This window comes from Carassius gibelio, chromosome A9, assembly GCF_023724105.1.
Source record: "Carassius gibelio isolate Cgi1373 ecotype wild population from Czech Republic chromosome A9, carGib1.2-hapl.c, whole genome shotgun sequence".
NCBI lineage: Eukaryota > Metazoa > Chordata > Actinopteri > Cypriniformes > Cyprinidae > Carassius > Carassius gibelio.
Genome location: NC_068379.1, coordinates 23768680 through 23796578, shown reverse-complemented (window position 1 = coordinate 23796578; position 27899 = coordinate 23768680). Strand labels below are relative to the sequence as shown.

Sequence of the window (27899 nt, the reverse complement as noted above, 5' to 3'; positions counted from 1 at the left end):
AACATAAGACATTTGTAGTTTGACAGATTTAACCTTGATTAAAGTTTACATTTAAACTTGGTTATTTAAACTTGATTTAAGTATAAATACAGTGCCCTCCATAAATATTGGAACAGTAAAGACGAAATAGCTTTCTCTGCTGTGGAGTCAAGACATTTGCCAATATGATTAAAAGATGAATATGCAAAAAAACTACAGAATGTCACATTCTATTATTAGGTCTTTCGACACATACATGTTTTACCGAATAAAAAGGATAGCACTTTTGGTTCATCCCACTATTTGATGTGAGCATAAGTATTGGGACAGTTGAATTTACAGCAGATAAAGATTCAAAGCTAATATTTAGTTGCAGATCCCTTGCATGCTGCAATCAGAGCAGTGGGTCTGCAACCCATAGACATTACCAGACTCTTGGTCTTATGTTCATTTTCACAGCTTTTATGATTTATCTGTCATCAGCTAATGTTGTTTTTCTCAACGATCAGGTCATCGTTGGTTGCTGATTTTGCTGGTAGTTTCCAAACTCTTGATTTCTCCATGCTCTTTGTTTTTCCTATAGTTCTAATTGACTTCCTCTTTTCTTTTAGAATCCAAATTGCCTGCTTTTCTTTCAGAGTCGGCTTCCTCATCTTCATCCTGGTTTGTGTGTGTCATCATCGAATGCAAGACTTCAAATGCAGAAGCAATGGATGTAACTGATAAGACACACTCCCTGCTTCTAATATCTGAAGAATTAATGCAACAGGACACAGCTGAATGCTTAGAAAGACCTGTGAGGCAACTGTTCCAGTACTTCAGACAGGGAGATGAAACTCTGAAAGTGCTGATCTTCTTAGCTGGTAAAACATCTTTGTGTTGAATCACCCAATAATAAAATTTGACATTCTGTAGTTTTGTCTCATATTCATCTTTGACTCCACAACAAACATAACAGTTTTGTTCCAATACTTATGGAGGGCACTGTATATTTGGTTATATACAGAAGCATTCTCATGCACAGTGTATTTTTATTAACGTTACACCACAAACTAAAAAAATTCATATAAATTGAAGCATAGTCAAAATAAACTCCACATTAAAGAAAAGATCACCGCAGAGCTCTTAGACTATTAAAATAGATGAACACATGAAAATCGTACGACCCTCACTACAAATGAAAACACAAGCTAAATGATAATGGTAATGTTATTTTTTATTATTATCATTAGTGTTACAGAACGATTTTAACAGAATATATACAAAATGGTTACCTTTGCCCTACTCTAAACCAAAAAAAAAAAATTAACCAAATGACCAGGGGTCAGGCAGAGTTAATCATGCAGCTCTAAAATGAGAAAATTATTATATCCTGCCTTTCCTGTGACCTTCGTGTTCCTTCAGCCAGACTTATATCAAAACACTGACCCGCCCACTCATCATAACAAATGACAAATATGGCATTCATAGTGGAAGCTGTAGCAACAAAGAAAATATGCTTGAATAAGGCATAAACAGCATATTAATATTTCTCAGATGAACTGACCCATTTAAAGGGAGGGGGTCAGTGATATAAACAGCTTATGTTTTTATGACTGAATGTGCAGAAAAAGTGACAGAGCAGCATATTATGATGAATGTTTGCAACTTTGTTTGCTGTATGGGCGTCAGGGCCAATTTAGTTTGCACGCGAATAAGTTACTTTCCTTTCTTAGGAAATCTGACTTTAGGTGTCCTCTGAGCCAGGTGATAAAGATCATTTTCCAGATGTGCAAGACTACAATTATGAAGAGGGGTGTAGGTTAAAATAAAAATGGAACGGCTGGATCCACTTTTTTTCCCTCCCTCAAAATCCCACCCTCTTATTTTGTGTCGACAATTTTAATCTGTGCTTTTGTTTTATGGTGAGCTAAAGTAGTTAAAACTTTAATGGAAAGTAGAAAAAGGAATGATTTTGGCACACATTTTGACATCAAACAGCATCAAGAAAAAGACATATTATAAAGGAATGATTCCATTGTTCAAGATTAATCAATACCAATTAAGTCGTTCTTGTGTATCTGAAGTGTTAAGAATCGTCCGTTACCTTCACAAGCTCTTGTGTAGGTCAAAATAGTGCAGTCACAAAAGTAACCAGGTTTAAAATCTGGAAATAAATAAAACAGCACCCCATCCATTCACTATCTGGACTCTGAAACTAGTGTATGTCAATATTATTTGATACCTTTTTACACCAGAGCATCTGATGCAAGAGGCTGACAAATGTTTAGGATTGAGAGGAAGACTTTAGACCCCAAGGTCAGTCTTTAGGAGTGTGTGCTTCTCTGGATTAACATCTCCAAGGCCTCCTGGTGTTCTGGTAGTCGTAGCTGGACCCTCACATCTTATTGAAGCACTCTTTAGCATTGTTCCACACCTGAATTCCCTAAAAAATATATATATGCTTATGTTTCATTGCCACTATATCACTTCTCCATTGTGTCTGATCAGTATAAAGATTGTGTTTTGCTGGTTTTGTAATGACAGTCATTTTTGAAGTTTATTTTGCCGGCTTTGACGACACTCACCTTTTTGCACATGCTGATCTGCATGATGGCATAGCTGATGAGAGCCTCTCTGAGATCATGGTCTTTCTGCTCTTTGAACCTCTCAATGTCCACCCATGCACTTTTCACAAACTCACTACAAAAAAAAAAAAAAAAAAAAGATGTGATGTGAAATGACTATTTCGATGAAGCTTGACATGAATGGCTGAATCCCCAAATCTACTTATTTTTAAAAAAGACCTGCATTTTTAGCCTGTTTTGGGTTTGGGTTTGGTTTCTCAGAAATGCAACAGCATAAGCATATTTCATAATTTCCGTATTGCCGCAGGGAATGAGAAGGCAATGCAGTTTTGTTGTGCAACATTGTCAGCTCATAAACCACCTAATTAAGAACCATTTTCTAACAACATTTATTGCTCTTCATCAATTTAATTGTGTGGGAATAGCGCACTGCTTACTCGCATTCAGAGTTTCTTTCTTTGACCAGTTCCTCTCCTTCTTCAATCTGTGTCTCCAGCATTTTCAGCTTGGCCTCTCTCTGCTCTGGGGTCTCTTGTCCAAACAGTTTACTGGTCATTCCCTTCAAAGAGAAGGTCCGTATCGTCTACACAGAAAAAAAATTAAAAAGTAAAATCACACCCACTGGCTGGAGTAAACCACACTTTTCCTCCCATGTTTATTTGCAGAAAGCTGAAATATGGACATTTTTACTCCCAAAATTCACTATGCAAAACCTGATGATGTTCTAAATTTTGACTATGAAGCACCTAAAAATTAAACTTAATGTTAATGTTTAGTGCTGTAGTAAATGCTGAATTATATCAAACTATGCTATATATAAATGTATATTTTTAAATCATGCCAACTTATATTCTATACATTTAAAAACAGAAAATAACACAAAAAGTGTTTTATTTATTACTTATGTTTTATAATTGTTTGCCTATTTTTTCCCTCCTTCTTCTGGTTTAAATAAATCTTCCTGGAAAGTCCCCCATTCCAGGAGTTAGACGGGTGATGTGGAGCTGTGTCATGTGGTTGAATGGACACTGACCCCTGTGGCGAGTTCCTCTCGCTGCTGTTTCTTAGAGGTCAGATCCTGGACGGCCATCTCCAGTTCATACTGTGTCAGTTCATGCTTCCTACACACGGTCCTGTGAAACCACATAAACCACAAAATATACAAAATCAACCATAAAAGCAGATCATCACCATCTTATGGAAATTGTTGAACAAAGTCTAGATGCCCTTCAGTGTGATCCCTTTTAAGAAAACTGGGAACTGATAGAGGTTTGTGTTCATAGTGTACCAAAAGTTGCATACAACTTAATCATTAAGGTGGGAGTTCAGTGAGAACAGGACCCATGTACAGTATGCTTCAGGTCACATATAAAAGTAGTTCAGGGAAATAAATTATCACAATTCTCAATTTAAGTGAACTAATCTTTTAAGATTAGGTAACGTAACATTAATGAATGAGACAACGAATATTGCACCTTAATGCATCTGCATAGAAAAGGTACTCCTTCAACTGATCAGCATAATGCTCTTCTTCCTCTAGAATATCGTCTACAGAAGCAGCATACCTGTAACATACAAAAGTCCCTGATCAAAAGGGTAGTTGACACAACACTTCCATGTACTTCACCTGATATGGTCACAGGTGAAGTTTGAAGTCAGTAAGATTTTTTTTGTTGAAAGAAATGACTTTATATGATATATGTGTATTAAGTAAGGATGCATTAAATTGATTAAAGGTGAGACAGGAAAAACATTTACAATGTTACAAAAGATTTCTATTTGACATTACGCTGTTCTTTTGCACTTTCTATTTAACAAAGATTCCAGAATAAAATCTGAAAAATTCAGCTTTGCATCAGAGAAATAAGCTACAGTTTTAAATATATTAAAATAGAAAACAGTTATTTGAATTCTAGTGATATTTCACAATATTGCAATTTTTTTATATATATAAATGCAGCCTTGGTGAGAAGAAAAGACCCGGTGCATTGGGCTCTGACCTTTGACCTTTCTACCAAGCACAGAAATCTGGATTCCATCAGAGCAGACAGCAATACAAAACCAGTATAGAAATGAAGGGGCTGGTTAAAGACTCACTAAGGACACTACTGCGAGAAAGTCCCTCTCACAACATCATCATAATGTTGAAAAAATTTTTAAAAAAAATACCACTAAACGTTTTGGCCATGGCTGCCGGAGATTTGCGGCATGGCCTGCCAGCCAAAATCAAAACCCGAGCCTCCCACGGGCTCATCTTACTGGCTACTTGTTATGGGGGGCCATGAATGGAAATCGGAGAGGATTCAGATCAATTCGGCAAATGTGTTTTACAGCTCAGTACCAGGAGCACACGTGTAGAATCACGGGAGAGTCATGGGGTATATCATACAGCACCTTCATATTTCAGGTCCCTCAATGAGCTCTCAGAGGGTAACAGGATCGTCCCAGGCAGGAGAAAACACAATCAAAACCAGCTGCAATAAAGTCTTGCACTAATCCCATAAAGGTACATGAGAATGGCTCATAAAGTGGCTGTGTTGCATATGCTGTGAACTCACGCGTCCATGTGATGGCCAGCGCTCTGCAGCCCATCTCCCATCTCTTTCTCTATGGCACTCCATTCGCTGTCCAAAACAAACAAAGACTCACATTGAACCAATGCAGCTGACTGCAGCTACAGAAATCACAACCCAAAAGATTTACCCCCAAAGATGCTTCTCACAAAAACAGTTTACAGAGCACATTATAAAAGATGTCTGGCTCCTTCGAAATGAGTGCACTAAATTGTGATTGAACTGTGTGCTGATTATATTGTGAGACAATGATTGTATAGTTTCAGAAATATAATGCACAGGTCGTATATAGACTTTTATGTAGCTATTTGTTGACCATGATTGAATGCATTATTGAACAATATAATTTTTGTAGCTATGCTAAGGTTTTTACTATTAATAAATGTAATGCATACTTGCTAAATAATAATCTTACAGACCCCCGACATTTTTAACATGTAAATGTCTTTTTTCAGGAATAAAGTCTTAACCAAAACATAAACCATAATCAGACAATGACATGCATATAAACATGGACATCATATGGACATACTGCAAAACATAATCTTTCTGTGCCCCACAGAAAGTAGTAAGCCATTTCAGTTTTGTAAAAATTAAGTAAAATATTCATATCTGAGTGAACTTTCCCTTAAAAAAAAACATCACCTAAAGACTCTTCCATAATTTCCGTGAACTTTGTAGACTCCATACAGGCGATCAGCTGCTCTCTAAAAGAAGAATGTCACTCTGTTAGTAAATTATTAGTTAGATAAAAAAAAGTACATTTTCATAAGATCCACTCTATGATTCAAATGCTACCAGATATATAGATTTAATATATATATATTTAAAAATCAGTGTAAATACAGACTGTTCATATGAAAATATAACCTTTTTGGAATAAACGCTAGTTCAGAAGAGTTGGCTAAAACTGTATCGTGCTGCTTTCTCAAAAGTACTAAAAGAACTGTTAATATCAACAGAATCGCTTTCCTTACCGTTTATGTCCCTAATATCACCTAATAAATGCAATACTTAAATTTGGCATTTGTTGGAGTGAAAAAGCTGTATATTCGGCTGTCTTGACTTTGTTTATACTCACTGCACGAACTCTCAGCAGTTGCGAAATAACAGCTTGCAGCTCATCGCCGTAGTGTTTCATTTCTGCAAATCGCCTGTGAAACACACACACACACACACACACACACACACACACGGGTCAATGTTTCAGCACGGCCATATCTTTATGCATTTCATGACGGTTTGCAAAAATGACTTACTTGTCTGGATTCTTCACTCTGAACGTGGCATTTAAAGCTTTTAATCTTGAATCGGCCTGTAAGAAGGACAAAGGCCAAATGTTGACAGACACATTCATGTTTGGGTTTTGTTTTTCAGATGGTGTAAAACAGGATTAAAGGCACTCCTTACAACAATCTTTTTAAACGACTGAGATCAGATAAACACTGCAAAATGGCAATAATATACACTAACATAAAGCACTGCTGCTCTTTCGCCTTTGAACCAGAACGGTCCAACAGACTTCCTGTGCCTGTTTACATAAACTACAGCGTACTGATAACAGATTCTTCACCGCAGTAGCAATTCAGTTACTTCACACAATTTTTATTTGAAATTTAGCACATATTTATATCAACATATATATATTGACCTATGGTGAGAAGAAATATATAAATAACAGAGTCATGGGTAGAGGTTTAGAGAGAGAAAGAACCCAATGAACTAGAAAGTGCTTATATACCTTTGCCTGAAATCCCGTCTCAAACACGGTTTCCTTCCAACCATTTTCCTGTGGGGGAGAGAAAAGATGCAATTTCTGACACTGGCAGAGGACATTATCAGCATGAAATGCCATAAATCAAATTAACAAATTAATTTAGTTCAATTATTTACAAAAATTAATGAATTGCTGGACTGTAAAGTAGGTCATTTATAATCTTACACTATTGTTCAAAAGTTTGGGATCAGTAAGATTTTATTGTTGTTATTTTTTTTATCAGCATTAAACTCTAAAAGTTTCCACAAAAATAATAAGAAGCACAACTGTTTTCAACATTGATAAAAGTTAGAAATGTTTTGGGCACCAATTTAGCAGATTAGAATGACTTCTGAAAAATTGAAGCTTTGCCGTCACGGGAATAAATTACATTTTAAAATATATTCAAATAGAATTCAGTTATTTCAAACTGTAATATTGTTTACCAATATTACATTTTAACGATTTTTGCTCAAAACATTAAAAAATCTTACTGATCCCAAACGTTTAAATAGTAGAGTTATAGAAATAAAATGAAAACATTGGAATCTAAAGCCAATATTCATTCTTTGTTAATCTGCCTTGATAATTGTAGGTTTATTCATTGGTATTGTATATGCAATTATATGTGGTTATTTATTTTTTCAATTGATTTCTACTAGGCCATCAATTGATTATAATTTTTTTAAACACTTTTTTTTAAAGACAGCATAATAGAAACAAAAATTAATTCTATAAAAATCTACAAAAACTTTCTATGTTAATTACAAATTAGGAATTAAATACAAATGGAATATCCTCTCTACTACAAAGTGAGTGGCATGCTACTGGTTTGATACACCCTTCGCTTTGTCCAGTCAGCTTTAGGGAGAACTCTCTACCTCAGTGAGGAACAAATAGAAGATCTTGTCACTGGACAGGGCTGGGTGTGAGGCCACTCGGAGCAGGAAGTTCTCTAGTCCAACCCTACGCCTCTCCACGAAGTCAGGGTCCATGTTGTCTGCTGACAGCTTGTGCCAAACAAATTCAGCCTGTTGCAAAAAGCATAAAGTTAGAGTGCATAAATTCAAATCCCATTTACGAGCAGCAGTAACCAAGTCGTCTTGCATACCCGTTTCTCAGGCAATGGAGGAACCACCACAAATGGATAGGTGACTAACAAATAGTTTCTAAGCAGCTCAAACTCGCTGTAACGCCTCCACAATGAATCTGGGACAGGATTGTTCCCTTCTGACGCAGCATCCACCGGCCTAAAAACAGAGAACAAATGAACAGACTGCCAGAATGGAGTGAAATAGCCTTTCTATAAAAAGATTGGTATAAACCAATATGTACGTCACTGGAAAAGGACTAAAAACACTTCCGTCACGAAATGTGGAGTTGGTTTAAGCTCATTTCTAAACAAAATTATTCTGAAATAAACACTGCAGAGATCTACGAAGTTTCAAGTTGTGGTTCTAGTTTATGAAAGTAGTCATTGTAAGGGCATTTTCAAACACATGCCAAAGGTTTAACAGCGCTGTGTAATCTTGCTGAATTCCTAGTGCATAAAGCCATGAACGCTGCTAATTTAGGAGCAGAACTCTACTAAATCACGCTGCAATGATGGAGATGCATATGAACTCTCCTGCATTAATTAAAGATCACTCCAGGGTCAGTTCCGGGTGGGGGGGCACTAGAAATTTCCCCCTCGGGAGAAAATCACATGATTCGATAATCAGGCATCCCGCAATTTTTTGATTTTCCCAGTTGATCATTTTTAATGGTTAATGGGGGGGTTCACTGCTGTGTGTGTTCACTGCTGTGTGTGTGCACTTTGGATGGGTTAAATGCAGAGCAAAAATTCTGAGTATGGGTCATCGTACTTGGCTGAATGTCACGTCACTTTCTTTCTCTTTCACAATGAGACATGTTTCTTATGCAGCAAATCAGCTTATTAGAATGATTTCTGAAGGATCATGTGACACTGAAGCTTGGAGTAATACCTGCTGAAAATTTTGATTTGCCATCACAGAAATAAATGACTTTTAAAAATCTTTTATAATAGAAACTTTCATTTTAAATTGTAATAATATTTCTAAATATTTCCTTTTTTATTGTATTGTTGATCAAATAGATGCAGCACTGGTGAGCACATAGGACCAAACTTTAAAATGGAAATGCACACACACAGATGTTTCCTCCAAAATACAGCACAATCCCATAACAGACTGAACACATGAAATGTATTTCATTATTACTCAATTATGAATCATTTTAATTAACCCTGTTTTTAATTAATTAATTATTTCCAATGAAATAAAATATTTTACAGCTAAGTAGTACAGCTACAAATTTTAAGTAACATTTTTTTCAATTGGATTTTTTAGTCGAGCCCTGAATCATTCAGATGGAAAAATGCAACCGAAATTAAGAGATACAGGGAAGGAAATATAAATGGGGAAGAGGGGGAACATTGAAGAAAATGGGGAGACTTTGAAATTAGAGCTTCCTGAGGGCTCCAGGGAAGAAATGGGTGCAAATATCTTAGCTCCACACTAATAATCCATGATGAAATCAAAGCACAAAGAAGGTGCGGATTGGCTGGGAGACATTCTCCACTCAGACTTTACAACTTTCCCCAAGATCAGCGGCACCAAACTGTTCTCTAAAGCCCAGTGTTTGCATGTGCAGTATGCCAGCAACACCAAGGTCATGGGTTCATTTCCCAGGGGATGCACTGGTAAAATGAAAAAAATCTTCAATGCAATGCAAGTCGTTTTCAATAAATGTCTGCCAAACGCATAAATGTCAATGTAAAAACTAAAGGTAACTTTTTGCATGAACAAGCACAATTTTCATTTCAATAGGAAAATGTACAAATCTGGTTATGGATGATTTTCCAGTTACAGGACGGTACCAAAAAACACATTTGAAAATGTCTTGGTTAAAGACAGTGATTTTATGAGTTCGACCACTAAGTATTGTTTTTGTATCATGTGATAATATGTCACTGCACTCTGGCCAGTGTGTGTGTGTGTGTGTGTGTGTGTGTGTTTGGCGCTGCTGGAAACACAGACAAAGCACATCTGCTTGAAGCGCTGACTCATCACCCTCTCCAGAAAGACACGTCCCTCTTCCCAACACAAAGCTTGGTGGGGTGAAGGGGGGGCGGACGTGGGGGCAAAGGTGAAAGTGACACTTCTGTTGCATGTCACTTCCTGTCAAATGGGATACTCCTGTTTTGTTTTACCTGATGTAGAAAGAACATTAAAGTGACAGTTCCAGGCACAGGAAGAAAAGGTCTAGTGTAAATATTTAAGTATGAAGTGGACTTAAAGAGAGGAAATCCGATGGTTTCAAACCAGTCTGCTGCCGCTTTGCACAGTTCCTGAGCTGGTCTAACTATGCTGTATGTGACTCCCTCATATTTTGGATTCAGTTCATAGTTCAGTCTGACGGTCAATGTGTAAACCTGGTTCGTCTACAATAGGTTGCTGGCATTCACAAAGACAATTCACGGATCTTCCGCAATGGCTAAACATGATTAGTTTAGGCAGATCCACACTTCCAGCTGTAAACTGACTGCATCCAGACCCCTAACCTTCATTATTATGTCAAGATAGGAACACCTACTGTACAATACTTGTGACATGGTAGGGTTTAAATGGCTCCTCGACATCTTTAAAGAAAAAGTACCTAGTTACCTTTACTTACCTGTGTCTAGTATAGGCCCAACTACAGTATAAATATTATTAGTAGTATAATAGAAACTCCATAGTATAATTATTCGGATTAGATTTTAATGCAAGCTTGCAGTCGATTGTAGAAAGGGGCAGAGTGACAGGAGAAATCCAGCTAACGTCACCAGAAAGAATTTTGTTTTATGACATTTAAAAACTACATAAAAATGATAAATGTAATAAATGAATCACCTGCATGAATGGTTGTGATGAAATCAATAACACGCATTTAGAAAATATACTTACAAAAAAGGATTTTCTTGATTTACTTACTTCATTCAGAAATTGCTGGTAAATTTCACAAATAATTACAAAGAAACCGCAACAAACACATTTAATTAAATGTGACATTTTGAATTAGGAAGGCTAAAACAGCACTTTGAATTATCTTTATTTACAACAATTTTTTCAGTGTATATAGGGTGAATTTCTATTTCATGTCAAATTTAACGCTACTGTAAGTAATCAGCTAAACAAAAGTAATCAATTCATTCAAATCTTGATTCTCAAAAAACCTGACACAGCAACATATGCACAACCAATGCGTGATTTTGGGGTGGAACTTTTCGAAAACATTTATTACTTTTGTAGTTGTGGTGAAATTATATATTTCACCTTTAATGACATGTTGTAGCACTGTGAAAGTGAAGTCAAGTGTCTTACCTCGTCTCTATAAGATACACTGTATAAGTCTCCTGCATGTTGACGGCATTCTTCCCAGTCCTCTTCTCTGCTTCAGCCACACTGATCTCCATCTTCTTCAGAAGACTTGTCCCTTTTTCAACCATCTGTAAATGTTTGTCCAGAGAATCCCAATGTTCAATTCCATTACAGTAATCCGTATGATACTTTCAATGAAAAAATGGTCAAGGACACTTTTAGATATTGAGGTTGAGATTTTAGATTAAAATAGTTGAGGATATTTCTACAAGCATCCTCACATTTGTGGAAAATGACGTCTATGCTTTGAATATCTTGACGAGAAGAGTTTTCTTGCCTATGTTGACATATTTCCTTCTGAAACAGGAAGTCTGGAAATATAAAAGGTTCATCCCTTTCCAAAATAAAAAGGCCAAGAGTCTTTCATTTACATCTCTGACATGAACTATGATCAGCTATCTTTTATTGTTAGCCAAAAGCAGGTGGTATAAAAAGCAACCTATTCACAATTCGGGTAAAATCTCCTGCTTTCATTTTGTCACAATATTAAATGTTTTCTATGCTTGCATTATTGCTCAGTGTGAGTAAACACCATCAGATACAGACATAATGCGACCAACAAAAATGTATTATAAATCTACACAATAAATAAATGAACAAATTGATACTAGAAGATGGTTTCACACTGTTTTTCAGCAACTTGACAGGAGGTTTAAGATTTGCGTGCAATAATGTCATAATATTCATAAAAAGAAAAAGAAATAAAATTGTTCATTTTAATTAATAACTTTCTTGTGATAACTTCTGATCACTTTCTTAATGTAAATGTTGCTATATAAAAAAAAAACTAATAGCAGATATAGGACATTTTATTCCCACGTCTGAAGCTTCAGCCCATAAAGAAATTCAAATATGGAGCTGTATATGAGTGAATGAGAAACTGGGTGTTTACAAACTAACATTACGTGGCAAAGGCTCTTCAGTTCATTGCATAAGTAAAGCAACTTTCTACGTACGCGGCTTTACATAAGCATTCTTTATTCCTCATTATTTTTATTCATTAACAGTGCAATAAAAAAACAACAACATGTATTTAGTTCAACTAATGTGTTCGCAGAACCTGCTGATATTTTAGCAATACTAACATAGCCATTCATCAGCCAAAGCACTGTACAACGATCACGCGCTCGCCCACGCGACAACTACAAAACAGCACACCATCGGGGGACGCCGCATAAAAACGTTCAGATAAGGACTTTACCGTGTTCTTAAGGTTGTTTTCCGACTCCGAAGGAGTCAGATCTGTGTTTCCAATCACCGCTATATCCTCGCTTCCTGAATCCGCCATGGTTTACCAGTCTCGCGCATGCGCGTTGGCCACTTTTACTATTTCTTGATCGCGTGCGTGCATGCGTGCGTGACATACAGTGAAACATAAAAAGGCATAACTGTTCTTAAACATTCATTCTCGGTTGAAATTATTGAGATAAATTTAAATATTTAATAAAACACACTTTTGTTTGACTTATGAACGGATGTAAAGCAAAATATATTAAAATTATTAGATAGCCTAGTGATAATTTAATAATAACCTACTTTCATTACAATGGTTTTAGCTGATTATTTCCTAACTTTACCTGATAAAATAGTTCAAGCATTTCCTAACTGTGCTTAAAAGTCTCAAAATCACACTGAAATTATTTTTTAATATATCTTATTTTAGCCTACATATACATGAGTTGTAGCGTTACAGCAAAAGTGTGCCGAATCTGTCACCTTTTCATATTTTTTAATTTTGTTTAAATTAGTCCTGTTGTTATTATTATTAGCCTATTATTACACTCTAAAAAACGCTGGGTTGTTTTTTCAACCCAACTGCTGGGTTGAGGCCGTTGGATAGGACTTTGGGATGTTTTAACCCAAGTTTGGGTTGAAAATAACTCTCTTTTTTAACCCAGCGGGGTGGGTTGAGGACGCGGACGTGAAGGAGAGCACGCACGTCACGTCAAAATCGTACGTCTCCAGTGCGAGCAGCCGCCTTTTTCTCAGCGTGATAGAAGCGAGAAGCGAGTGAAAGACTATGGTAAGTAACGTTAAATATTCAAAATGTAAAGTTATCTTTTATTGTTTACCCGGTTGTATGAAAGGCGGAAGGTTTTATGAAAGGCGGAAACAAAGGAGCTTAACGTTATATATATAAAAAAAACGGACGCGGTTTTCGCCTCGGACACGGAGGTCTTAACTGCCTCATGTAACGTTACTGAACGGAGGATGTACTTTTAATATAACGTCTGTGAATGTATTTTGTCATATTTACATAAGATTTTACATTATCTGTTCTCTTTGAGGCGCTAACAGACGGTTATGGTCACGGTTACGCTCATGTGAATTTGTCTTTTTTTTCGCGGTTAAACTGAATGCATGTTTGTCTCCTAAAGGAAACGGCATTGTGTAGTAAAGACTAGCATAATTATTTTGAGGCTGTTGAAGTGGTAACTGTTAAAAGTATGTTTTACATGTAATATTTCAGACTTGTCCAGCTCCTGTCTTCATTGTCCTCGCGCTGAGAGTTAAAGACACAGAAGCTGTTTGTGTGAGGAGTCACAGACCTGTGTGAGGATGAGGAGGAGGTGTTCTTCTGAAGAGAGGGACAGACGGTTTAAGGAGAGTAAACTTCAGAATAACATCAAGTTATCTTTATTTTTACTAAGACTAAAATAATGTGTGTGTTTTTTTTAGATGTTGAAATCCAGAGACAAGATAATTTCATTCTTTTGAGACTGATGTAAGTTAAATTATTATTACTTTTTTTTTTTTTAGAAAATTAATGTTTCTGTTGTGTCCTGCCTGTTAACTTCACATTTTGATGCAAAAACAGTGTGATTTTATTTATGTATGTATGTATATGTTAATATTTTATTGAAACCCTCTTTGCAGAACTCAAACTAACTGGAGTTAAGGACACACAAGTCTGCTTGTGGGAGGAGGTGGTTTTCTCAGCTTCTTCTGAAGAGAGGGAAAGATAGTTTAAGGCAAGTAAACTTCATAATTTCATGTTATCAGTTGTTGTTTTTTTACTAAGAGTAAAATAATGTTTGTTTTTTGTTTTGTAGATGTTAAAAGCAAGAGACATGGGAGAGCATCATTCCTTTGAGATTTTATGTAAGTTATTTTTAGAAAATAAATTTTTCTGTTGTCTCCTGCCAGTTTACTTCACATTTTGATGCAACAACAGTGTGATTACATGCTCATTTCATTAAGACCATTGATGTCTGTGTTTTTTATTGCAGAACTCAAACCAACTTTGGAGTTGTCTGATTTGGAGAGTCATTATTCTTGGTCTTCGCTCTTAGAGGTAAAGTTCACACAAAAAATCATTTACTTGCCCTCAAGTCATTCCAAACCTATAAGACTTTTGTCTGTCTTTACAACATAAATTAATATATTTTTAGTTTTCTCATAATATTTGTTAATCCATTTATAGTTTAGATAATCAGTATTTTCAAGCTTCATAAATATAGAGTTATTGTAGAAGTAAATTCTGATATTTATATATGAATACATCTTAAATTATATGATAGCAAACATGTATGTTCAAAATAAAATACTGGTCTCCCAGACCAGCAATGGAGGACACAAAAAGAGAATATTAAATATATTCATACGTTTTCCAAAAAATTAGCAGATTTTGTATGAGTCTGGAAAAACATGAGGAGAGTAAATTATAAACATTTTAATTATTTGGTGAAATAATTAAGCTTTCTGAAAGCAATATTTATTCAAACAATATCGCATGTCCTCACACTAGTGCTGCCATTATAGCATTCTGGAGCGCTGTGGTGGACTGAGACATTAAACAACCACACAAAGTGTTGAAACTTTAAAACCGATTATTTTCCTATCCTTACGGATGTGAATACACCTCTACCTGTAAATGGATAGTTTAATTAAATGTTTAATTTTTTCAAATGTGTTTCTCTTAGGCCACTGATGAAGAACAGGCGGTGACTGGGATGAATGCTGGTCAGAGAGGAGAATCTTCTTTCCCCTAAACTGATGCAGCGGTGGTTTTAAAGGAGGACGCTGCCCTGGATGATGTAGAAGATGTCACATGCTGTGCTGATGCGGTTTCTTCATGATTACATCAGTTATGCTAAAGAGATCATGAAAATTGACTGTGATGCATCATCTGTATTCATGGACTATGAAACAAACTGTAAGTGTATAATTTGTTAAAAAAAAAAAAGTTAAATGCTTTTTCTGTGTTGTTTAGTAGAAGAGTTTACACTCTGTCATTCATACACCTGCTCACATTCTTTCACACACACACACACACACACACAAACACATGCATCTGTTAAATGTTATAATATCAAAGTTAATGTTGTGATTTATTTGTGTAGTGTCATGCCAGAATAGTTGGAAAAAAACCTAACTAATTGTAAATTTATTGTATGTGTTTTCGTATATTTTATACAATATATACAATTGAACAAAGTCCAATTTGATCTTAAGTTATATTCATCAAATGTTCAATGCTTTGTTTATGAACTCTGTAGCTGTTAATGCCATCCTTTTCTGCATTTCTTCTAACATGTTACTTTTTGACTTTTCTCTTGTTTTTAATAAATATTTTCCTTTTGGTAATTATTATTTGTGTGTAAAAGTGATATTTAAAATGAACAACATTTGTAGGTTTAATGCCTAGCTCAATTTGGGTTAATTTTAACGTAGAAATGCATTGTTTCCCCACATGGCTGCACTCTGCGAGTTTATTTTCTGCCAGCAGGAGGCGCTAAGAGCGGGAGAGGTAGGTTTCTCCGGTAACGGCTGCAGAGCGGTGCTGAGCTCACAAACGCTGCCTTATCAAGCACATGCGAAATGATATCGAATATTTTCTAAATACAGTAGTTTTCCTTCTGAAATGCAGTGATAAAAAAAACCCCGCTCTGTTTTTTTAAACCCTGCAATATAGTCATTTTAAACCATAAAAAAGGCAACCCAGCAGGCTGGGTTAAATATGATAACCCAACTGGTTGGGTTAAAACAACCCAGCGCTGGGTTCGTCCCTTTTTGACCCAGCGCTGGGTTGTCAAAATAACCCAAATTGGGTTGTTTTCAACCCAGCAGTTTTTAGAGTGTAGGCTTTCATAATTATTGAAAGAAAGAAAGAGAAAATACAGACCAAAATTGCTGATAGACTGCACAAAGATTTGTACTTTCACTTCAAGCTGGACTGTAGTTCATTGTTCCTTCTGTATTCATTGTGAATCGTGCATTGATAAATGTGAGTTCCTGGGCGGATCCACTCTCTCACATCTGGATTAAAAACATCTGGATCCGCCTACACGGAACTCAGTCCCTCACACAAACACAGTCCTGAACTCTCTTACAGATGAGTTTATCTGTGACTTCGACACGAGCAGATAAAGAAAATAACGGCACGGATTGGGATTTTGGGATTGTGAGATATTATGGGGCGCGGAGGCTGCAGTTTGTGGGCTCACACATCAGTTCTTCTGTGTTTCTGTCGTGAGTAGATCTTCATTCTCTCGATGCTTTCATTGTCTGGAGGATCCACGTATCAGAGCTCTTTTGACAATGAAAATAAATATCTAATATATTTACTCTACCTAGTTATGGATTGCAACAACCTGAGTTAAACATCTTGGTTAAACAGTTTGTTTAAAATCAGATGCTTATGTTGACAAATTATGGCAATGCATGAAGAACAATTCTTTTGGTTTTCTGAGATGCTGCAAATGCAAGTTCAAAGGGATCCCAGCGAGGGATCACTGCGAAACCCAGTTAATATTAAATATTAATACCCTAATCCTTGTTATGAGCACTACTTGAATTAAAATTTCTAATTATGACCATATCTGTACTGTAAAAATATTTTAAAAAACTAAAGTACTGTACATCACTATAATATATAACTGTATATCCACCATATATTCAATATATGTTTTACATCAGTAAAAACCTTTGTATTTTCAGAACAGTACTTAAAAGTAAGATGGAAAAGTATACTAAAAGAGATCCTCATACACGACTGTGTTGTGAAACTGCATACACCAAGAAATACTATCTTAATTAAAAACTTAATGGGCATAAAAGATGCCACGCACCGTGACTGCATGAAAACAATACGATGCTAGGAAAGTTCCAACAAGGAAAGCAATTCTTAAGAATCCAAATGATCTTTGCACATGCAGCAGGGGCCTCCTTAAACCGTCTGGGTGTGTATAGAGTAGCTCCACTTACAACAACAATTATGAAATATTACCACGTGGGTGGAGAGAAGAAAACCATCACCTCTCACTCTCACTGATCATTTCCCATCTGTTGCTTGAAACACCTCTAAGAAAAAGCATGTAAATATGGAGACCAGAGTCAGTGTATATAAAAATACAAAGACATCCATTTAGGATCCTTTGATGCATCTCTCTGCTTTGTCATCATGATTGGCCACAATGGTAATATTGTAATGACTTAAACAGAGGGTGTGATGCTGACAGGGCCTAACCCAACCCCAGTGACCTCTCAGTGGATACAGACACTCCTTTTCTCCTTTGTTTGCCTTGAGTCCAAGAAGTTGTTCTAAGTGGGCATGGGTTTGCATGGTACCCGTGGAGGAGAGGCATCTTGTTTTCAATGTTGATAAATGGTTTATTCTCATTATTTGGTATGAGATAACAGGACATTTCTCTGGCAATGAAGAGAGATTGTGTCTTGTGATGGGGACAGGCCCTTCACCCTCTTTAACATTGAAACGCCACTCATGGTGTGTGTGTGAGAGCCACAGTCAACACTAAAAATACAACTTCTGAAGACATCTGTTTGTCATGAATGCGACAGTTATGCCAGCGCTGCGTTCACTGTACTGTTATTCATTTAATATCAGGAAATGCTTTCAGGGATCAAGCTGAGTTTAAAGGGAATTGAAAAACTTGGAAATCTGCCACCCAGTGGGATAGTTTGATTAGGGGAGACCGGGGATGGTTGTAACACGGGGAGAGTTGTAACACTACCAATTCCATGAATCAGGGACAAGATAGGAGTCATGTGACAATTTCAGTTTCATCAGGCTTCCTTTACAATCCCACATGGAGGTTTTCCAGTCTGTGTTGCTATCTCTCCTTAAGCTACAGCAGAAAATCTAATTCTGAGGTCAGAAAGTAAAAAAAATTAACAAGATAATATTTTGTTTAGTACTTCTACCGTTGTAGATAATGTTGTATGAGTTATATCAGGTCAAACTGTAGTTTCTCTAGTAAAGAATGGTGTATCAACCTTCTGCCAATTTCAAAGCACCATGCTAATACAGCTTGCTAAACATTGGGTGACAGTGAAGGGGTAGGTTGTAACATGTGTTTTGAAAGTGTTACAACCATCCCCTTACATACAACCAAGAACATTTTTGTGATTTTAACAATTCTACAGAATTACTAGAACTTGTGACTGGTAAATAATGCATTTCATTTGTTCATTCTCTGGAGTGGGGATAAACATACGTCTATTAATTTGCTTACACACACACAAACACACACACACACATTTTGTGAAAAGTGGGGACATCCCATAGGTGTATTGGTTTTTATACTGTGCAAACTGTATATTCTATGGCCCTTCACCAACCCTACACCTAACCCTAAGCCTCACAGGAAACTTTGTGCATTTTTACTTTCTCAAAAAAACTCTTTCTGTGTGATTTATAAGTGTTTTGAAAAATGGGGACATGGGTTATGTCCTCATAAGTCACCCTCTCCTTGTAATACCTGTGTCATACCCATGTCATTATACAGAGTTGTGTCCTGATATGACACAAAAACAAGAACACACACACACACACACACACACACACACACATGAATGTGCACGTACAGACATGCACACACACAAAGGCACACATGCACAAAAACACACAATATGCTCATGCACTCCCCATATTCACACATATTTATTGTTGCAGTCATTCATTTAAAATAAAACTGTTTTTGTGTCAAATCACTTGGAGTACCCTTAGTTTTTGTATATTTTGTCTACCTGTTACAACTTACCCCAGTATGTGTTACAACATACCCCAGTAGTGGGGTAGGTTGTAACAAAGGACCACCTTGTATTTGTCATCATCTCACAAAGTCTGTGATATAGTTGAATACATTTAAATTGTTTCCATTTGTAGTATAAACATGTGGGTACTTTGCCTAGAAGTTTTAGACTTGTAGCCAAAAGAAAAAGGTAATTTTAGGCGTTGATAAAAAAAGTGTTACAACCATCCCCGGTCTCCCCTACTGCATACTGGGGCCCCTGAAAATGCTTTATGGCATGTATGGAAGAGGAAATACTTATATGTGTATGTGTATTAGTTGATTTAGAGAATTTTTAAGTCAGTTATTTTAGCATTTTGAATAGCAGATCTACTGTTTTGTCATTTAAAACAATTTTTATTCAATAATTTAAAAGTGCTTAATATATACATAAATATTTGCTAAATATGTTAAATATATTGTTACTTATGCAATTATATACTTTTTGGTTAATTATGTATTATATTATTATTAAAATAATGTTGTAATCTACTTTTTTTTATACAAAACTGCTTAAAATACTGCTTATATATACAGTATATGTAGTTATATGTATGTTTTACTATTTAGTGTTTTAATAAGACCCCTGAGGGTGGTACTACAAAACATCCCAAATATAATCATTTATACCTGGCATAAGATTTTTAGCATCATACTTATGAATTGCAAACAGAGAACAAGAGGGGAAACTTAACCAAATAATTGCAGGCCAGCATCTCTTGTAAGCTTGAAGCCATTGGTTTTCCCATAAGCACTGAGGGGTTGTGCCTCAAACTTGGCCCGTGTGAGCGCTCCTGGCTTCAATTTATTTCTGGAGCAGTTGCTGAGAGTTTAATTACTTTAAAGTTTATAGAACGGGGGCTTTTGTGCTTAGCCTTAAGGGTTTTTTTCTTCTTCTTCTTCAGCTTTTTTGTCTTGCTCTTTTGTCTCTATCACCCTTCATGACAAACCCCCCCAACCCCCACCCCTCTTTCACTCTCTGTTGTATATTTTGATGGTTGGCATCAGCGGACATCTGGAAGTCTTAGTCCCTGCTCTTTCCTTTAATACTGCTTACTGTAAGACCGCTGTTCTCAGCCCTCGTCTGCTTTTAATAAACAATTCATATTGTCATGATGTGGTAGTGTCAGGACAGAGGAGACAGTGTGCGTGGGAAGGAATTCAGGCTTATCCCACTTAACCACAGGAACTCTTGACACTCTCATCATACACATGCTTTCAGTGATGTGTGCACCAAACCAAATACACCCCACCACACACATACACACACCAGGCCATATACTACACTCATCCAAATCCAATTAGAGATTTATGAACTCCAGATGGTCAAAGATTTGTTCTTTAATACTGCCTTGATTGCAGCTGTCATTACAGCTTTCATTCTTATAACTTTGCATTACGATCCATTTCATCATTAGACCATTTTGACTGCTTTTACTGCACTGCTTAGTTATTTGTGCCTTTAGGCAATACATTTCCCAGGGCCATCATATACCCTTTTTTTTTTTTACAAATTTCTTTTGAGATTAGGCCTAATTTATTATTATTATTATTAATATTATTATGGTAGCACTTTATTTTACAGTCCTGTTCCTCATGTACATACTATGTACTTATTATAGTAATTACAATAACTATGTAATAACTAGGTACTAACCCTGAACCTACCCCTAAACCTAACCCTACCCCATGTAGTTACCTTGTGTTACCAGAACTTTCTTAGATAAATACACTGTAAGTACACTATAAATACATGTTAGTACACGTACTGTAAAATAAAGTGCAACCATTATTATTATTATTATTAATTTATTTATGGTCAACTGCAACTTTCTTCCAGTTATGCATTTTTCACTACCTTTATTAATTAAAGTTTATTAAATGAGAAACTGCAATTAATAATATTTATTTTATATATAACATTCTGCATACCCAAAAAAAAATTTTTTTGTAAATAAAGATACCAAATATTCTGTACATATTTATCATGTTATATATCATTATCAACATTATTTGTCAGCTATACCTACTGTACACTATAAGAAAAATGTACTAAATGCTGCCTAGTATTTTTATACTGTGTAAACTATGAAATCTTGTCAGCTGTCCTTATTGCAGTGTTGCAGGCTCAGAGCTTCACCCTCATAAAGACCAACCTCTGTAAGTGGTGTGACCACTCAAGTCCTGTATGTGAAGACAACGTCTGCATGAGCAACTGCAGTCTGACCTCTTACTGTACTCTAGCTGAAGAAGTGTGTGTGGCGATATGGTAAGTCAATAGCTAAATTTGAATCATAAATACATGACATGCATTAAAAATTGAGTTAGATAGTGTGGAATACACAAGTATTCCCTGTTCTTACACACTTAAATAGCTACAAAGCTCAGCAGAACTTCGGATAACTTCAATAATAGAGGCAGCATAGCCTACAGTACAGAAAACTCTGTCAAGAATATTTCAGTGTTCATTAACATGTGAGTACCATTATCTGAATTCAATATGTTCTAAAGTTTGCCTTTAAATTGGCAGTATGTTTCAATACAGTTGCATTGAATATGGACTTGGCATCTGTGATGTAATATGCGTCGCTTTTCAAAAGATGTTCTTGTAAGCCAGTTCCATCCTGCTGAGTCTATGAACAGCTTCTTGGAGAAGCCAGTCGAGGTGAACTTTGAGTGACTGCAGTAGAGGCAAGCTGGGATCTTCTCTGAGGGGTCAAACAAATAGACTCCCCTAATGCTGGATAAACAGCAAACACGTTTATAACCCTCAAGAGATTTTAGACTCTGGCATAAAGAACAAAGTGCACCTCTGAGCAGGGATTCTGGGTTTAATTGTATTCTACATTTCATTAGAGGGACATAAAAAGAGACTTTTCTTGAGCCTGTGTTTATCTGTCTGAAGTATCCGGTCACTTTTTTGTTGTTTTCATTTTCGTTCCTCACAGGAAGAAGGACAATGTGAGCGTGAGTGTGCGGACACTGTGTTATAACCCTCAGGATATGCTGGAGAACATAATGCTGGCAAACTACTCCTCCAAAGAGTGTTTAATGACACCTCAGCACTCTGAAGATGGCCTGCTCTTCATCTGCGGCTGTATCGGAGAACAAGAGTGCAACGACAGACTCATCTTCGACAAAGGAGTCAATGGTGTGTCATTTGAACATTTCAACACTGCCAACATTTTTGCCCAAAACATTTTGCTTTGCAATACAAAACCATGACTCTGTTCCAGAACCTAATGAGCTTCTTAGTGTATGGCAGTATTTTAAAGAATTAAAGCTGCATTATTATGATTATGCTGCCTTGTAAAATACCGTATTAAATGTCATTTTTTTTTATATATTTAACATTTTGTCCACCATCAACACATTATAAGTGAAAAAAAATCTGTACAGAAAAGTATCAATAAATACTAAATTACATTTTACAAACATTTTAACATAGTATTTTTATGTTACGTAGCTATTTCGTTCATTAGAACATTGCATTGTTAGTTTAGAAAAATGTTAATCAGACTCTACTGAAGTTATTTTTGAGTCAGTCCTGAAACACTCTTTATTGCTACCTGTGAATACCATCCAAATCAACCTCTTATGAACATGCATTTCAGTTAGGATGCTACCTTGTAAGGCAGATGCCTATGTACCACAGTATTTCTCTGATGTCTGGAACATAGCCCATGTGTGCTAATATAAATCAATCCCCTTTGTTTCCCAGGATTCTCAAAGCTGAAGTCTAAAGACGTCATTCCAGTAGTAGTCATAAGCCTGGTTCCGCCCCTCCTGGTAGCTGTCGTTGCTACCATGGCTTTTTACCTGTACCGCACTCGTCAGCTTGGCAAGAAACCCAAAGACTGGGGGCCACGGCGCACGCACTACCAGTCTCTAGATCCAGCCGAGGGCCAAGTAAATGGTAGCAATTACCGTGGCAAGCTGCCATCCCTCAGTGATGACGTCAATTCAGAAATCTCATCGACTTGTGCCAATAACCTAAACCACAACACAGAGCAGCTGCCCATCCAGCTGGAGGCGCTGGTGGGTAAAGGGCGCTTCGCGGAGGTGTGGCGGGCACGACTCAGTCATAATGAGGGTGGGCAGTATGAAACGGTGGCTGTGAAGATCTTCCCGGCAGTGGAGTATCCCTCATGGTGTAACGAAAGAGCCATATTCTCTGATGCTAACTTAAAACATGAGAATATAGTGCAGTTCCTGACTGCTGAGGAGCGAGGCGGTACTGCTGCCGCCCCCCAGAGGCAGTACTGGCTCATCATGGCTTATTATAACATGGGCAACCTTCAGGACTTTCTGACTGGTCGTATCCTCACATGGACTGAGCTGTGTTCCCTGGCAGGGTCTGTGGCGAGAGGTCTGGCACACCTGCACAGTGACACGACACCCTGCGGCACACCAAAAGTGCCCATCGCCCATAGAGATCTGAAGAGCAGCAACATTGTATTGAAGAGCCACAGCGAGTGTGCGCTCTGTGATTTCGGACTGGCTCTACAACTCGACCTCTCGCTCACCGTAGATGACTTTGCCAACAGTGGACAGGTGGGAAAGAGGGGCAAAATATTGGCTTTGTTTCCAAACCTATTGAGCTGCCTTGGTGTCTGCTGCCTATATGTAATTGCCTTATAAGGCAGAATATAGATGAAATTGAACCTCATTTTTGTAACACTCCATGTAGTTTTTCGCTTGCTAGAACTATGACAAAATACACAGATATGCATATGTATGTACAGCACACAAAAATATTGGGTAAAATAGTGCAGTTTTAATTGCACTTAATTTTTATCAATACATTTAAGCTCTAAATAAAAATAAGTACACTACTGTTCAAAAGTTTGGGGTTGGTTAGATTTTTTTAAGTTTCAGAAAGAAATTTCTTATGTCCAACCAAGACTGCATCAGTTAGATTTAAATACAGTAAAAAAATAAATAAATAAAAAAAAAACTGTTGAATTTAGTTCAATATTATTATTATATTATTATTATATTATAACCTTTCAATGTCTTTATTGTCAGTTTTATTGCTAAATAAAAGTGTTAATTAAAAAAAAATCTTGAAAATTTTTTAACAGTGGTATATAGTTATAATGCATATTTCTTTGCTTTATCTGCTTTTTGGGATGATTTATACCACTTTAGCAACTACAAGTGATATTAATAGTGCCTGAGAAACAGATTCAAAATGAGGAATGTACTTGGCATATGATGCCCGAGTAGGCAGCGCTTTAGGTTTTGAAACAGAGCCATAGACGTCAAATGTTGCATCTGTTGTACACACAAAAACCCAATCATTCTAAACTGAATCTTTTCTAAATGTTTCATCTGAGTGGGCAGAACTGCTCTGGGCATAGTGTTAATTTCTTCAAGCTTTATAAGCATAACATAAGCTCTCAGATTGATTTGAGATTGAAGGTCACAGATGTTATCCCATGAAACCACAGGTAATTCAATTTGGTGAAGTCTGATTTAAAGGGGTCATATGATGCAACTTCAAGTTTTCCTTTCTCTTTGGAGTGCTACAAGCTATTTGTGCATAGATCAGATCCCTAAAGTTGCAAAGGTCTGTGTTTTGTAGGTAGGGACAGCACGCTACATGGCCCCTGAAGTTCTGGAGTCCAGGGTGAATTTAGAGGATTTAGAGTCCTTTAAACAGATTGATATCTACTCCATGGCCCTGGTTCTGTGGGAAATGGTCTCTAGGTGTGACATCATAGGAGGCAAGTAAAGATTTTGATGGATATTTGCCTAAAAGACACTTTCTGTAAAAACTTACTGTAATATTGAAACTATATTTGTTTTTACAGAGGTAAAGAGTTATGAACCCCCATTTGGCTCAAAGGTGTGTGAAAAACCTTGTATAGACAGCATGAGAGACCTGGTGTTAAGAGACAGAGGACGACCAGATATTCCAGTGAGCTGGACAGCACATCCAGTGGGTACAACTATAGTCATAAAACACAGAAACACACATATATATATATATACAGTACAGACCAAAAGTTTGGACACACCTTCTCATTCAAAGAGTTTCCTTTTTTTTCATGACTATGACAATTGTAGATTCACACTGAAGGCATCAAAAATATGAATTAACACATGTGGAATTATATATGGAATTATATACATAACAAAAAAGTGTGAAACAACTGAAAATATGTCACATTCTAGGTTCTTCAAAGTAGCCACCTTTTGCTTTGATTACTGCTCTGCACACTCTTGGCATTCTCTTGATGAGCTTCAAGAGGTAGTCACCTGAAATGTTCTTCCAACAGTCTTGAAGGAGTTCCCCGAGAGATGCTTAGCACTTGTTGGCCCTTTTGCCTTCAGTCTGCGGTCCAGCTCACCCCTAAACCATCTCGATTGGGTTCAGGTCCGGTGACTGTGGAGGCCAGGTCATCTGGTGCAGCACCACATCACTCTCCTTCTTGCTCAAATAGCCCTTGATGCCTTCAGTGTGAATTTACAATTTTCATAGTCATGAAAATAAAGAAAACTCTTTGAATGAGAAGATGTGTCCAAACATTTGGTCTCTACTGTATATATACACACTATAATATTTAATAGGTAGCCCTGTAAATACACAAAATATTTTTCATTTCTTAAATGTGTAATATATACTGTGTGTATACGTTTATATAGGCAAATAAACAATTAACACGAGCGCACACACACTCACACACTCTCACACACACACACACACACACACACACACACACACACACACACACATATATATATATATATATATATATATATATATATATATTTAGATAAATAGATATTCACACTGGCATACTGAAATTATATTCACAAGCTTCTTAGAAGGTATTACTGGCATTTCTGCTCATAGTTTTAAATATTTTCCTGGTCTTTTAGGGCATGCAGCTTGTGTGTGCGACTATAACAGAGTGCTGGGATCACGACCCAGAGGCTCGTCTGACAGCACACTGCGTGGTGGAACGCTTTAATACTCTGGCACAGGAAGAGCTGGAGAACTCCATCTGCACCCACGCACCCATACTGCCATCTACAGAGGACCAAAGCCCATCCCTTCCCTCCCTTCCTCCCTGCACGGACCACAGCATTGGCATCCATCCGCATTTTACATCTGACACGCAGATCTCCGTTTCCTCTAGGCAGCTCAGTCAAATGTGACCTACCTGGAAAAATCAGGCGATTTCTTGTAATCCATATTGATTCATTATGTGGAGCTGGTCTCCGTTTTTCTTTAAACACTAATCTAAACCGATGGAGAAAAGAAGGTTTCGGTTCTTACATTTCCTCGTTTACTTGTATAATGTTGTAAAGGATGTAGTCGAGGATGAAAAGGCTGCTTCGTGCCATAAAGAAGAAATAAAAGCTTATGCAGGTGGAGAGAAGTTCAGGGTATGTGGCAGAAAGCTGCAAAGAGCACTATTATTAACTAAAATGTTTTCCTAAAAATGTTTACCACACAAAATTGACTGATTTAAAATTTTCCATTGCCCTCACTCACTCATGAAATCCACGTGATCTTCCCATAAACTCAGTTTGATTAACCACAGAACTGCAGACAATATACACCAGCAATACAACTGCTGTTTTTAGACACACAAAAAAGATCAGTTTCATTTCATTGCTCACACACTGGGTTGTATTCCTTCTAACTAAATTTCTAATAACTTAAAAATGTGATTTGAGCCTAGCATTCCTTTAGCTCCTGACGAGTTGTTTTGCACTGACCCTTTTTTAACCACTGACCTGATTACTTTAATAAAATGACAACTACATGAAGGCTTTTTATCAGGGATTATCAATGTCCTGCGTCAGAAGTTGAGGAAGTTCCTGTTCTTTCCAAAATTATTGATTATAATCAATTAGCTAATCCTAATTAAAAGAAAACTTTTAGAAGGAACTTTTAAAACTTTTTACGTCAGTGATCTTGGGTCTCAGATAAATAGAAAAGCATGACATTGACTTGTAGAATTTCTAAAGAGCCTGCATTTATGCTCCATTTTTTAAGCAATCTGAGGTTCACCCCCGAATTCTACAGAGCTACTTTGAAGGACAGGGAAAATTCATACCAGATTGCACACTGGAAAAATAACTGATGGAGATAAATACTTTCTGTGCAAATGTCAACATGAACATATGGCAACCTGTTATGCTTTTCCATTACTGGAGATGAAGCAAACAAAGATTTGCTTCCCTGTTCCTAGTGTGAACTGGCTTCACAGCTGTACAATAATCCCTATATAAAATGTATGCATAATGTGTCTATTGCCTTTTTTTTTTTACACCAGCATTTCCGTTTTGTATTCAAAACCTTTTTCTGCCTCAGAAAAAAACACACACACACACACACACACACACACACACACATATATATATATATATATATATATATATATATATAAATAATAATAAATACATTTTATATATATATATATATATATATATATATATATATATATATAATAAATTATATAGAATAATAAATACATTATTTATATATATATAATAAATTATATATAATAATAAATACATTATATATATAT

General features: G+C 36.5%; 2 protein-coding genes and 2 long non-coding RNA genes across 5 annotated transcripts; 3 read left to right on the top strand and 1 right to left on the bottom strand.

Annotated features, from left to right (window-relative positions):
* Positions 1 to 1177: 1177 nt before the first annotated feature.
* Positions 1178 to 12650, bottom strand: LOC128020030 (sorting nexin-4). Its single transcript, XM_052606542.1, has 14 exons — positions 12519 to 12650; positions 11261 to 11385; positions 7987 to 8125; positions 7757 to 7906; positions 6861 to 6908; positions 6379 to 6434; positions 6201 to 6273; positions 5765 to 5826; positions 5105 to 5170; positions 4022 to 4111; positions 3580 to 3679; positions 2984 to 3129; positions 2547 to 2661; positions 1178 to 2404 (listed from the first exon to the last, which is right to left on the bottom strand). Exons 1-14 carry the CDS (start codon positions 12603 to 12605, stop codon positions 2357 to 2359), a joined length of 1305 nt encoding a protein of 434 aa, XP_052462502.1. The 5' UTR covers positions 12606 to 12650; the 3' UTR covers positions 1178 to 2356.
* Positions 12651 to 13095: 445 nt separating this feature from the next.
* On the top strand, positions 13096 to 14289 carry LOC128020344 (uncharacterized). Its single transcript, XR_008185359.1, has 3 exons — positions 13096 to 13340; positions 13788 to 14042; positions 14195 to 14289. It is a non-coding gene; the product is annotated as an uncharacterized LOC128020344 (long non-coding RNA).
* Positions 14290 to 14364: 75 nt separating this feature from the next.
* LOC128020345 (uncharacterized) lies at positions 14365 to 15904 on the top strand. Its single transcript, XR_008185360.1, has 3 exons — positions 14365 to 14419; positions 14548 to 14612; positions 15241 to 15904. It is a non-coding gene; the product is annotated as an uncharacterized LOC128020345 (long non-coding RNA).
* A 697-nt stretch (positions 15905 to 16601) lies between these two features.
* LOC128020028 (TGF-beta receptor type-2) lies at positions 16602 to 27617 on the top strand. 2 transcript variants are annotated; one of them, XM_052606541.1, is made up of 7 exons: positions 16602 to 16789; positions 21469 to 21619; positions 22299 to 22501; positions 23072 to 23904; positions 24938 to 25079; positions 25167 to 25294; positions 26239 to 27617. In XM_052606541.1, exons 1-7 carry the CDS (start codon positions 16732 to 16734, stop codon positions 26515 to 26517), a joined length of 1794 nt encoding a protein of 597 aa, XP_052462501.1. In that variant the 5' UTR covers positions 16602 to 16731; the 3' UTR covers positions 26518 to 27617. The 2 variants fall into 2 exon arrangements, with proteins under 2 accessions (XP_052462501.1, XP_052462500.1); XM_052606540.1 differs by having other exon boundaries at positions 21454 to 21619.
* The last annotated feature ends 282 nt before the right edge of the window (positions 27618 to 27899 follow it).